General features: G+C 48.5%; 1 protein-coding gene across 3 annotated transcripts in view; it reads right to left on the bottom strand.

Annotated features, from left to right (window-relative positions):
- UBR2 (ubiquitin protein ligase E3 component n-recognin 2) overlaps positions 1 to 14,140 on the bottom strand; it is a 1,248,744-nt gene that overhangs the window by 180,049 nt on the left and 1,054,555 nt on the right. For 2 of the 3 annotated variants that reach the window (XM_069233963.1, XM_069233964.1), the window contains exon 40: positions 10,494 to 10,584. In XM_069233963.1, coding sequence (XP_069090064.1) covers positions 10,494 to 10,584 — 91 coding nt within the window. The remainder of the gene's footprint in view (positions 1 to 10,493; positions 10,585 to 14,140) is intronic. The other variant, XM_069233965.1, reaches the window with a different exon arrangement.

Genomic DNA, 14,140 nt, shown 5'->3' with positions numbered 1-14,140 from the left:
TGTAATTTAAAAATTGGTTACTTTATAACGAAGTTCTTTGGTTCAAAGCATATATAAAAGCAACTGTTATTTTTCGAAATTGGTCTCGGATTTATTCTTTGAGTGTGTCATTTATTGCCAATGTGAGTACAACAAATGCTTAATACAATTACTTGATATGCCTAACTGCTCACCCACAATACCACAAAAAGAGGATTCAACCTATCTATTTTTGCCTCTGCAAGCCTTTGGGGATCCACTGGATTCTGCACAGTGTACTTCATTTTAGGGGACTATATAGAGAGCCATCTTCCTATAGTTTTATATATGCTTTCAACAAAATAATTTTGTTATAAGGTAAGCAGTTTTTAAATTAAAAACACTTTTCAGTTTCAAAAATCATCACTTAGTGCTCTTTTCAGCGTCTTCAATGTTCACCTATGGGAGGAAAACAAGAATGCAGTTTTGAGGGTAAATACACGACTTACAAATCCAGTCTTCGGTGTTTTAGGTCAACACCAGGCAAGGTTCCAATCGGTACCATGAGTGCAACGGCCGCACACAGAGGCCGAATTCAGAGTCGCATGCCCAATGTTAACTAAGGGAGCCTGGAGGGGCGGGGGTGGTGGTGGTGGTGGGGGGGAGGGAGAGGGGGTGAATGAAGATGTGAAGCTCACAGGTACTTATAAGCGGTGTCACAGGTTGGTCTCCTGGTGTTTAGTTAAGCACCCGGGGTCGACAAAGCAGCACCAAACTTACACCCTCAGCGGCACAGGGGCGGCCAGTTGCAGAATGTAGGAAAGTGCCACCTTTCTAGCATAGTTACCCTCACGTTTTGCCTGACGTCAGTGTGTTTAGACTGTAACACTCTGGGATCCAGATAATCAGGACCCCAGAGTCCGTGTGCTCTCTAAATTTAGTTCCTGGTAACATTTTTACACTCACAATTAGCACTGTTGTACACCTATGTAAGTCCCTTGTATAAGGTACTTAGTACCAAGGGCAATGATACACCAGGGGTACCCCATGGGCTGCAGCAAGTATTGTGCCACACATGAGAGCCCATGCAAACTGTGTCTGCAGGCCTGCCACTGCAGCCTGTGTGAAATGGTGCATGCACCCTTTCACCACAGATATAAGGCTTACCTTATGTCCTGGTCACTGCACTAAGACACTGTAAGTCACCACTCTGGTAGGCCCTTCAGCCCAAGCGTAGAGTGCATGTCCCTAAGTGCGAAAGTACCCCAGTATGAGCAGGGTGCTCCTGCAGACCCCAGGCCCCATTTTCTGGACTCTGTAAGAGCGGAGAAGCCATCTTAAGGTATGTAGAGGACACTGGTCAACTACGAGTGGTCTAACAACATAATGGTTTCTCCAAACGGAGGCATGTTTGGTATCAAACATGTCAGAATCATGCAACTATACCAATTCCAGTGCTAGCTGCATGATACCATGTACTCTGGGGGTTCCTTAGAGGATCCCCCAGTTCTGCCTGTGCAGCCTTATGGGGTCTAGGTGCCAGCCTATGCTGCTGCTGATCCCAAACACTGTTTTGCCCTCCTGCTGGCGAGCCTGGCTCAGGCAGGAGAGTCAGAACAATGAATTTCCTGCAAAGGAGAGGTGTGATCACCTCCCCCTGTGTATTAGGTGTCTAAGGGCTGGGCACATTCTGCATTCGGGTCCCTTCTCTTCTGGATATTTGCGGATCAGGCGACTCTCCAACCTTCTTCTTGTCTGTTGGTTTCGTGGGGGTCCACTGGGAAGGATCCTGAATAATGCAAACTCCAACCACTACTCCCTATGTTAGTCTTTGGGATGACTGAGTGGATAACTACCTTCCACATGGTCGCTGGGGACACTTACTGTGTTTACCTCTGGTGTTTTCATCTACCCCCAACTACCACACTTACCTTGATTTCGCATTCCACTTTCTCAGTACATGGTTCCCCAGTCCCTAGCTCACTATCACAGTTAAATGGTTTGGGTTCACTATTTCACATTCCAGTTTCTTAGTATATGGTTTGGATACCCCATAGGGCCCTTTATATTTTATGCTATAACTGTTGGTTATTTCGTGTATATATTGTGTGTAGATATCTCCTAAGGGAGATATACCAATGCTAGTCTAGTAATAGTTCTGTAATAAGGTTTCCTTTAATTTTGCAACTCTTCTGTGGTTCTTTCTTGTGAGTAAGCTACTGTCTGACTAGTGTGGTATTGCAAGTGCTTTACATCCCTCCTGGATAAGCTTCAGCTGCTTGCCTCAGCTACCCCTAGAGAGCTTTTGCAATCTGGATACCTATTCACTATCGCTAAGGGTTGCCTGGACTCTGTATAGGGTGCCACACCATAGGTGTACACTGTAAACTGAGCCAGCCTCCTATATTGGTGGTCCAGCGGTGGGATAAAAACTTGAAATTGCTTTACCATTTGGTCAGCAATGACGTTCCATAAGAAAGATCACTACTAGCTATTGGTTACTTCCTACAACAGTAACTTCTGGAATTTCTAAACCTTTGCCTGGGTAGTCAGGGGTTAAGCATAGCCCTTTCTCTAAGACTTTAAAAAAGTTTAGAAACTTAGAATAGGTAGGTGCATCACAAACACTGCTCTGACAGCATGTCTTTAGTGGAGGACACTGGCCAGACTCAGTAACTTAGGTATAGGGGGCTTAGGTGCCAAGAACGTAGGTCCCTTGTCCAGATAGAAACTTAAGGACAGGTAGTAACCCTACCAAAGATATTTTCCTACATATACACCTATTGAAAATCACATTCAGAATCCTGCTAAAGAGAATTAGATGAGGAGGATGAATCCCCAGTGGTGGAAAAGGTGGCCCCAGTTACTTCCTATGACCTCACTGGGCAGAACAATGACGATTCTGGAGAAAACCTTGGACCTGCAGAGAGTTGTGCTGATAGCACAAGAGAGGGTTGTAGTGGTAGGCCCCATGTTTATCCCCCAAGGTTGGTAAAAAGGGTATCCAAGAGGAGTGTATCCTCCTCATCTTCCCTTGCCTCAGCTTCTACTGTTGGCACCATACACTTTAGCTCAGATGAGGGATCCCTAGACAGGGGGTTCAGCTTGCTGAAACTTGAGAAGGCCATACTCAAGTTGAAAAAGCAGCAGCTTGTTCTAGAGAGAGAGGCCCTAGAGATGAAAAAGGAAAGAAATAATTTGGGGTTAGAACCACATGGTGGCAGCATAAGAGAGTCCAGGGTGAGGGAAGACACTTTTGATTCCAGGAATTGCAGCAGAATAGTGTAGGAAGCTGGCCTGGTGTGTGGTGAGCACCTATGGTGTTATCACCTCATACCTAGTCCAGGTGAACAAGTTACTTACCTTTGGTAACGCATGATCTGGTAGAGGCTCTATCTAGCTGCAGATTTTTTACCTTTGAATTCCCTGGTGTCAGCTTCAAATCCAGAATCTTTTTGCTGAGCAATACCTTGCACACGCCGTCGGGTGGCGTCGTTCGGATCCGCGTGTGTCGTCCGGCCCGCGTGGTTTCGTCAGAGTCGTTGGAGCCGTCTGTGACATCACGGCTGCCTATAAAGGCACCACTCCGGCGCGCATATGTCAGTTCTTTTATCCACAACACTTCCACACCAGAAGCACAGAGTCATGAATAGAAACAACATTTGTCTGTGGAAAACTAGGGCCCTGAAAGGGTAAGCCCTAACCCTACGAGAGATATCTGCAGAGCGGGGAGGCATGGGCTGATGTAAGGAATCTGCAGCTAGATAGTCTCTACAGATAATGTGTTACCAAAGGTAAGTAACTTGATCATCTGATAGAGTCTTCTAGCTGCAGATTTCTTACCTTTGAATAGATATCCAAGCCATAACCTCCTGGCGATGGGCTGCGGATACTACTCCTCACACAAAAAAGTCCTGTAGGACTGAACAGGCAAAGTGCCAGTCTCTTCGTACCCGACTGTCCAGGCAGCAATGTTTTGCAAACGTGTGCAAAGACGCCCACGTTGCCGCCTGACAGATCTCCAGGACTGGTACGCCTCGAGCTAGCGCAGTGGTAGCAACTTTGCCTGTGGTAGAATGAGCCCGCAAGCCCTCAGGAGGCTGCTTCCTGGCCAATGCGTAGCATATCTTGATGCAAAGAAGGACCCAGTGTAAAATGGTTCACTTATGCACTGCCTGACCCTTCTTTGCTCCAACGTACCCCACAAAGAGTTGGTCATCCACCCAGACTCTCTTGTGCGGTCAAGGAAGAACGACAACGCTCTTTTTGGGTCCAGTCGATGGAGTTGCTCCTCTTCTTTAGAGGGATGCGTTGGAGCAAAGAAGGTGGGCAGGGTGATGTTTTGGGGTCACCACCTTGCGAAGGAAAGAGGCACGAGTTCTGAGAACCATTTTATCTGGATGGAAAGTGAGATATGGGTGCTTTGAAGACAGGGCTTGCAAGTCAGTCACCCTCCAGGCAGATGTTATTGCCACTAAGAAGGCTGTCTTGATGGTGAGCAGCCGGAAGGAACAGTTATACAAAGGCTCGAAAGGAACACACATAAGAAATGTGAGGACCAGATTTAAGTCCCATTGAGGCATAATAAAGGGCATAGGGGGAAACATATGTACAATGGGAGATTTGAAAAGAGAAGGCTGATCAGGCAGCCAAAGAAAGATAGCCCTTGAGAGTCCCCACGGCAGAACTCAGCTGAGCTAGAGAAAAATGAATGACCTTTCTGTACAATAACATACAAAGTGTTTCCAAAGGCAGGCGTATACTGTTTTAGTGGAGGGACACCTGGCTGCCAAAATAGCTTTACAGACTTTGGGGGAAGGTCAAAGGCCATTTAACTGCCGCTGCTCAATCTCCACGCATGAAGGCGCAGAGTTGACAAGTTCGGGTGGAGAACCCTCACCTGCTGCTGCGACAGAAAAGGCTCTCGAAGGGGTAGCCTGATAAGAAGATTGATGCTCATTTTGTGTAGCTCGGGATACCAGGCTCTCCGTGCCCAATCCAGAGCCACTAAGATTACTTGGGCCCAGTTATTCCTGATCTTCTTGAGAACTCTGGGCAGAAGTGGCATGGGTGGAAAAGTGTATAGAAGGCCTGAATTCCACTTGTGACAAAAAGCACCGCCAAGCTATTGCTGCCTTGGAAACTCCAATACAGCTGACATTGCGCGTTCTCTGCTGAGGTGAACAGATCTAACCAAAGCTCTCCACACTGCTGAAAGAGTCTTTGCACCACCTCCGGATGGAGATACCACTTGTGATCCGGTAGGCATCGACGGCCTAGGTTGTCCGCCCTGGCGTTCAAAGAACCTGCCAGGTGTTGAACCACCAGGGTTATACCATGCTTTTCCAGCCATGTCCACAGACGCAGTGCCTCTTGACAAAGGATCCACGACCCCACCCTGCCCTGCTTGTTGCAGTACCACATTGCTGTGGTGTTGTCCATGAACACCTGCACTATCTTCCCTCTCACAACAGGAAGAAATGCTTTCAAAGCTAGCCGGTTTGCCCAAACCTCCAGTAAGTGGATATGGAGCCTGGATTCCGCTAGAGACCAGAGGCCCCAGATCTCCGCCTCCCCCAGGTGGCTGCGCCATCCTAGAAGTGACACATCTGTCAATACTGTGAGATCTGGTTGGGGAAGGGAGAGGAGTCTGCCTTTGACCCAATCACAGTTCACCAAACACAACTTAGTGAACACAGGTAACTATAGAACTTTGATTTAAAACAGAAGTACACACAGTTTTGGTTAAAATGGCAAATAGCTATTTTAAAAGTGGACACTGCAAAAATCAACAGTTCCTGGGTGAGTTAAGTAATCGTTAGTTTCTCAGGTAAGTAAAGCACTTAAACACAGTCAGTCTCCTGGGCATAGGCAGCCCGCCATTGGGGGTTCAATGCAACCCCAAGGCCACATCACCAGCTACACAGGGCTGGTCAGGTGCAGAGGTCAAAGGAGGGCCCAAAACACATAGGCGCCTATGGAGAACAGGGGTGCTCCAGTTCCAGTCTGCCAGCAGGTAAGTACCCGTGTCCTCCGGGGCAGACCAGGGGGGTTTTGTAGAGCACTGGGGGGGGACACACGTAGGCACACAAAACGCACCCTCCGCGGCACAGGGGCGGCCGGGTGCAGTGAGCAAAGCAGGCGTCGGGTTTTGTATAGGTTTCAATGGAGGGACCCGGGGGTCACTCTAGCGATGCAGGAAGGCACGGGGGGAAGCTTCTCGGCACAGCCACCACCTCTGCAAGGCAGAGTGTCGCCTGGGGGTCACTCCTGCATCGGAGTTCGGTTCCTTCAGGTCCTGGGGGCTGCGGCTGCAGTGTTGGTCCCAGGCGTCGGGTCCCTTGTTACAGGCAGTCGCAGTCAGGGGGAGCCTCTGGATTCTCTCTGCAGCCGTCGCTGTGGGGGCTCAGGGGGATCGTCTCTGGTTAGTCACGGGCTCGCAGTCGCCGGGGAGTCCTCCCTGAGGTGTTGGCTTTCTGCAGGTCGAGCCGGGGGAGTCGGGTGCAGAGTGTAGAGTTTCAGGCTTTCGGCGGGAAACGTGAAGTCCTTGGAAGTTGCTTCTTTGTTGCAAAGAAGTAGCTGGTTTTGAACAGGGCCGCTGTTCACGGGGGTTTCTTGGTCCTGTAGTCCAGGGCAGTCCTCTGAGGCTTCAGAGGTCGCTGGTCCCTGTCGGATCCGTCGCTGGAGCAGGTTTTCGAAGTTGGAGACAGGCCGGTAGGGCTGGGGCCAAAGCAGTTGTCGTCTTCCTCCTTCTCTGCAGGCTTGTAGGTCAGCAGTCCTCCTCCTTTCTTCAGGTTGCAGGAATCTCGTTTTCTAGGTTTTGGGGTGCCCCTAAATACTGAATTTAGGGGTGTGTTTAGGTCTGGGAGGGTGGCTACACCATCCTTGTGCCTCCTCCCTGACGGGAGGGGAGCACATCCCTGTTCCTATTGGGGGAATCCTCCAAAATCAAGATGGAGGATTTCCTAAGGCAGGGGTCACCTCAGCTTAGGACACCTTAGGAGCTGTTCTGACTGATGGGTGACTCCTCCTTGTTTTTCTCATTATCTCCTCTGGACTTGCCGCCAAAAGTGGGGGCTGTGTCCGGAGGGGTGGGCATCTTCACTAGCTGGAGTGCTCTGGGGCGCTGTAACACAAGGCTTGAACCTTTGAGGCTCACCGCCAGGTGTTACAGTTTCTGCAGGGGGAGGTGTGGAACACCTCCACCCAGTACAGGCTTTGTTCCTGGCCACAAAGTGACAAAGGCACTCACCCCATGTGGCCACAAACCCGTCTGGATGTGGCAGGCTGGCAGAAACTGGTCAGCCTAGCATTAGGAATTGGACTGGTATACAGGGAGCATCTCCAAGATGGTCTCTGTGTGCATTTTTCAATAAATCCCACACTGGCATCAGTGTGGATGTATTGTGCTGAGGAGTTTGATACCAAACTTCCCAGTATTCAGTGTAGCCATTATGGAACTGTGGAGTTCATGTTTGACAAACTCCCAGACCATGTATTTGTTATGGCTACCCTGCCCTTACAATGTCTAAGATATGGATTAGACACTGTAGGGGCAGAGTGCTCATGCAACTATGCCCTCACCTGTGGCATAGTGCACCCTGCCTTAGGGATGTAAGGCCTGCTAGAGGAGTGACTTACCTATGCCACAGGCAGTGGGTTGAGGGCATGGCACTCTGAGGGGAGCACCATGTCGACTTAGCTATTTTTTCCCCACCAGCACACACAAGCTGTGAGGCAGTGTACATGTGCTGAGAGAGGGGTGCCCAGGGGGGCATAATACACGCTGTAGCCATTCCTGGCCACAGGACCCTTGGTAAAAGGGGTACCAGTTACAAGGAACTTATCTGTGTGCCAGGCCTGTGCCAATTGTGGAGACAAAGGTACAGTTTAGGGAAAGAACACTGGTGCTGGGTCCTGGTTAGCAGGATCCCAGTACACTTTCAATCATAACTAGCATCAACAAAAGGCAAAAAGCTAGGGGGTAACCATGCCATGAGAGGCATTTTCCTACAATAAGCTTATAATATGAGGTGTACACATCAAGAACACAAGCACCAAATGAGGGTTCCACTCTGGCATCTAAAAGTGCAGAAGGAAACACATATGTAAGTCCTTTCAGAAAATGCTGTGCACCAGATGACAAACAGGAAGGGCTGATCAAGCAAAACGAAGCCAACAGATTGGACAAATTACCGTTAACAGTGCTCAAAGGAACAACCTGCTGAGAAACAACAGAGGACACAGACATACGTCAGAGAGTTTTGTCTGTAGAGGATCAACCACATGGAACTTGCTCTAGCCCATAAATTTTGCCTAGCGTCCAGAATAGTTCTACTTTGTGGTCAGACAATGACCAGCCAAGGTGCCCTCCGTTGCCTCTTAGTTGATTTTGCCAAAACTCAACGTATGGAGGAGGAGGCTGTGGAGGTTCAGATGAAGCACCCTGCCTTCTTCCTGTGAAAGATAAGTCCAAAAGAAGAGGACAACAGAGCCGAAGACAGATACACAGACTCGGCAGCTAAGAGTATCAGACCTTCCTATACCAGCTTGGGCTATCAGGATGACCTGAACCCAGTCGGTCCTAACCTCTTCCACAACTTGGTGAGCACTGGTACAGGCAGCAATGCATAAAGGTGTCCAGAATCCCAAAGAAGGTGAAACATGTTTCCCAAGGAGGTCTGAGGATGCAAAAGGCGGGACATTAGATGTTCTCGGCTGTAGAAAAAAAGAACTACCAAATGAATACTCAATTGGTCAAAGGCGCCTTGAACAACCTCCAGGTGCTAACACCACTTTTGGGTCTCTAGATTACGCTTGCTGAGCTTGTCTGCCCAGGCATTCAAGGAGTCACCAGGTGGTTGACTGTCGGAGAAATCCCTTAAAGGTCCCACTGCGCCACAAATCAAAATACTTTATGACCGAAAACCCCACCCGTCCAGCTTGTCGGTACTACCATAGGACGGTAGCATTGTCCGTCAGGGCCTGGGCAGACTTGCTCTTTGACTGACTGACGGAAGATCTTGATCGCAAGTCGAATGGCATGTAACCGCAGAGTATCCCCCCCTACGTATCTGATCCACTGAATACCCGAGGTCATTGATGTCTGAGTCGCCTAGGTGATCCCCCTCCACCCTTATTTTACCCCTCCTTACCCTACCACTCCCCCCATTACATTATCATGCTGCCCTCCATCCCCAAGGCAATGTATCCATAAACAAGATGCCAGGAGATCAACAAGCTTCAGAACTATCTGGGCAGAAATAAAGTAACAAGCTCACAACATCCTGAATTATCTGAAATTGCTGCCAGGCAGAAAGGCTTTGAGCTCCACTGTATCCAGGACTGGGAATCTTTGCCCAGGCAAACAATGGTATTTCAGCTTGTTGACAGAGAATGCTGGGGATGACAGCAGGGAAACAGACATCTGCATGTGGTCTGCAACATGCCGTCTTCAGCAGCCAGTCATTAAGGTACATGAATGCATATATCCCCCACATGCAAAGATGATCCACAATCATCACCTTTGTAAACACCCAAGATGAACCCAGTTCAGGCTAAAAGGCATGGCGGTCTACTGGAAAAACCCCAACTCCAAAATAAGGTAGATGATGAACCTGCAGAAAGAATGCACCCTGTGGGTCCATCCCCAAGGTCCAGGGAAGAAAGAACCTGCAACATCTTGAATTTGACTTTCTGAAGAAAGGCATTCAGAAAAAGAAGATCAAAAATTCGGTCTGAGTATGCCACTTTTCTCATGGGCCAAGAAGTACCTGGAGAATCTCCATTTTACTTATTCATAGGAGTTAGGGTACTTTTGAATTGCCTTTGTGATAATATGGGAAAAGGAACTTTTCAGTTTAGGTGCAGTGTGAAACTTTTCTCCATTCCTTCTGCAGAAATGCTATCTGTAAATGAACAAGCAGGAAGCAATGCTGCACAGACTGTCACAGCAGGTGATTTGCAGCTAGTGTTGTGTGAGCATATTTATTCACAAATCAAGGAAAGCTTCTCTTTTAGGATCCTCATGGATATCTAATTTGGTAGGTAAGTGCTGGACAAGAGAAAAAAAAATATCAGCATTTCAGCCAAAGGAATCTACATCCAACAAAGTCCTGTGCTAGCTAAACTATATAACTGCACTATTTTCAACAATGCATTTGAATTTCAACACCTGTGGGGGTAGAAATTATAGCTGAGTGAGGGGGGGGGGAGAATTTGGCTCCCCATTCAAACACGAAGATTCCATCAAGTCCAGTCAGTGTTCTACAAAGCCAGTGTAGCACCATGCGGTATAGGCAATTTCCCTGGAGCTGTAACAGTGTGAAAAACATTTAAGGAGTCCTAGACAGTGGCTTGGCTGTTACAGAACTAAAGACTCTGTAGAGAGAACAGCATTTATTTGCAACGCAAGTACATGAAGCAAGTATACAATGTAAATTAATTGAAAACTGCATATATCATTGATATTATGAAAATCACTTGCATATAAAATAGACACATGTTTTACAATTATGGGCGCGCTGCTGGCTTACCTTCCAGTACACTCACAGAGTGTCTTGTATAAGGAAAGAACTGCCAATAATTCTTCTTCATTAGAGTTTTCCTGATCCATCCCATTCTCTTCTGAAAAAAACCCACAATTACCGTCATGTGGACTTCTCGAACACTATACACAGTTACTGACTAGCAATTTCAATAGTTTGTTCTTGTTTTCACAGTTTATAATCTATGTGGTATGATGCACTCTGCTCAATTTGCTAAAGGTCGTCTGTGAGCCTGTGCAGCACCAAATCACTCAGAAAGTATTTTTTCTCAATCAGATTTAAAAAAAAAAATTCTACCTTCCTTAGTATTAGTCGGAATAGTGCAAAACACTAGTCCTAGCCTTGTGTAGAGTGTGTCTGGACAGAACTTAACATGAAATTGAATTCTGTAGTAACAGTAACCAAACTGCAACAAGATTGAGGATCATAAATTAATAAGTTACTTACCCTCTGTAACGCATTATCTTGTACCAGACTCTATCTAGCTGCAAATTCCTTACAATAGAATTATACCCAGGCGTCACACTGGACACAGAAATTCTTGAGCACTACCCCTGCGTGCCAGCAGGTTGTCGTTCGGCTCAGAGTCGGCCATGCAGGAAATGACGTGCATGGTGCCTACATAGGCACCACCCCAGTGCACTGACATCAGTTTCTTTTTGTAACCTTTCCACGCGAGAAGCGCAGAGCCATGAAGAATGCTGATGAACTGGTATGTAGCACTATGGCTCTCATTTCAGTGACACTATATAGAAATATCTTCGCAGTGCAGTGAGGATGGGAGAGTCGGTAAGGAATCTGTGGCTAGCGTGTCTACTAAATAAGGCATTACCAGAGGTAAGTAACTTGTTCACCTGATAAAGACTACTAGCCGCAAATTCTTAACCTTAGAAAAGACACCCCAGCAATACCTCCACGGAGGCGGGTCTTCAAATGGATAAGACAAAAGAGTACTGCAGGAACAAATGGGCAAAACTTCATAACTACAGACCTGACCATCGAAGCAATAGTGCTAAGTACACACGTGTGAAGATGCCCATGTTGCTGCCAGACAGACATTCAGGGCAGGGACTCGGAGCCAATGCACTGGTGGCAGCCTTGGCTTGGGTGAAATGAGCATGCATACTCTCAAGGGGATGCTTTTAGGCCAACGAGTAGCAGATAATTGTGCAAAGCACTATACATTGCAAGATGGTCTGTTCCTGCACAGCCTTTCCTTTCTTCACCCCGACATAACCAATGAAAAGTTGACCATCCACCCAGAACTCTCTGGTACAATCATTGTAAACAATAACTCTCTGTTGGGGTCCAGATGGTCGAGCTTCTACTCTTCTTTAGAAGGGTGAGGTGGGCAAAAAATGTAGGTAAGGTGAAACTTTGAAATACATGGAAATGAGACAATATTTGTAGGAAAGTACCCCTTTTAGATATGGTCACTCCTACTTTTCACTCACTGTTACTGAGGTTGTTCGACTGAGGTGCACTGGGTCCCTGCTATCCAGGTCCCCAGTGCCAGTGCTCTGTCCCTAAAAACAGTAAACAGTGTATACAACTGGCATACACTGCTCTACCTGTGTAGGTCCCGAATAAGTGGTACCCTTGGTACCTAGTGCACGGGTAAGGGAGAGGGTCCCTAAGGACTGCAGCAGGTATTGTGCCACCTTCAGGGACCCCGCCTAAACAAGTTGCAAACAGCTGCCACTGCAGGGTGCATGTCCTGGTACAAGACAGGCGAAAACACAACATGGCACACCCACTGTGTACCATGTCACCATCACTGCATCTAAATATGTCACCCCTACAGCAGGCCATGGATCCCTAAGGTATTGTGCATTAAATATGAGGTGTGACCCTGTAGGAATGTGCCCTCATTTTGGCATGGTTAGCCCCCCCCCCACTTCTTGCCCGCTGTCAGTGTGTTTTTGACTGTGTTCACTCGCATCCTGCTAACCAGGACCCCAGTGACTGTGCTCTCTCCCTCTAAATTTGGCTGTCCCTGACTTTGTACACCCCACAATCAGCATACTGCTGACCCCATGTAGGTCCCTAGTATATGGTACCTAGGTACCCAGGGGCTGTAGCATATATTATGCCACCCATGGAAGCCCAGGCAAAATGTGGCTGCAGGCCTGCCATTGCCGCCTTCATGAAAAGGTGCATGCACCCTTTCACTAAAGGTCGCTGTAAGTCACCCCTATGGCAGGCCCTACTAGGACAGAGGGCAGGGTGCAAGTACCTGTGTGTGAGGGCACCCCTGCATGAGCAGAGGTACCCCTAGGAACTCCTGCTCCATTACACTGGACTTCGTAAGTGCAGGGAAGCTATTTTACCCGTGTACTGGCTACAGGGCACTACCTAAAATTGCGAGTATTGGTTGCATGGTTCCATGCATTCAGGGGGCTCCTTAGAGGACCCCCAGCATTGCGCCTACTGGTCTTCTGGGGTACTCCAGACAGCCCGTGCTGCGGTCACCCCTCAGACAGCTTTCTGCCCTCCTGCTGCTTGACCAGCTCAGGCAGGGGAAGGCAGAAGAAAGGATTTTCTGTGGCAGAAGGTAATACCCTCTCTCTTGGAAATAGGTGTTACATAGCTAGGGAGGAGCAGCCTCCCCAAGCCACCAGTATGCTTTGAAGGGCATATTTGGTGCCCTCCTTGCACAAATCTGTTTGCACCATTCCAAGGACCCCCGCTCCCTCGTCTGGCACGAAACTGGACAATGGAAAGGTGAGTGACCACTGCCCTGTCCATCACCGCCCCAGGGGAGGTGCCCAGAGTTCCTCCAGGTCATCACTTGATTTTGCCATCTTAAATCCAAGGTGGGCAGAGGCCTCTGGGAGCATCTGAGTGGACAGGTCAGGCAGGTGACGTTACAGACCCCCCTCCTTGCTACGTGACCAATCCCCTTTCCAGGGCTATTTAGGGTCTCCCTCTTGGGTGGGTCCTCAGATTCAACGTGCAAGACTCCATCAGGACTCCTCATACCCAATGAAAAGTTGACCATCCATCCAGGACCACCAACATTTACTTTGCCTTCTGGCCACTGGAACTGCAAATGGACTTCACAGGAACCTCCAATCTGCAGCTCCAGTGAAGACTTTGCTCTGCAACATTGTTCCTCTAGCTCCTCCCATCAACTGCGATGGCTATGCATCCTCTGAGGGTGGCAAGTATTCAGTCTGCACCAAGAAGCAAGAAGGAATCTCCCTTGGAGTGAAGGTATCACTCCCCTGCATCCACAGGCACCACCTGCAAAGATGACTGGCTGCGTTGGTCCTCTCTCCTGCAACTCTGCGTGGATCCTGCAACACGGGTGGTGGTCTTGAGTGGTCCACTTGGTCCCCTGTATTAGCTGTCCAACTTTTCAGGTGGTGGGCCTTTGCCTCTCCTTGCAGGACGGTACCCCTGGGCACCACAACTCTTGAAGCTACCAAGGCTCGATGGCCCTTCTTCAAAGAGATCTTCAAGCTCTGTGTCGCCCTGGCCTCCAGAACTCTTCTCTGCAATGTGCAGTCTCCTGCCTGCTGCTCCAGCGACATGTGACTCCCTTCCAGGTGTGCAGGAGTGGACCTCACTGCGACTCCTGTGCCTGCGAGTTGCCTGTGGGAGCTGCATCCTCGACTTCTGGCTCTCCTCAC

The sequence above is a fragment of the Pleurodeles waltl genome, chromosome 5, assembly GCF_031143425.1.
Source record: "Pleurodeles waltl isolate 20211129_DDA chromosome 5, aPleWal1.hap1.20221129, whole genome shotgun sequence".
Classification (NCBI taxonomy): Eukaryota; Metazoa; Chordata; class Amphibia; order Caudata; family Salamandridae; genus Pleurodeles; species Pleurodeles waltl.
The sequence above is the reverse complement of the archived record's forward strand: the minus strand, read 5'-3'. Positions and strand labels throughout refer to the sequence as shown.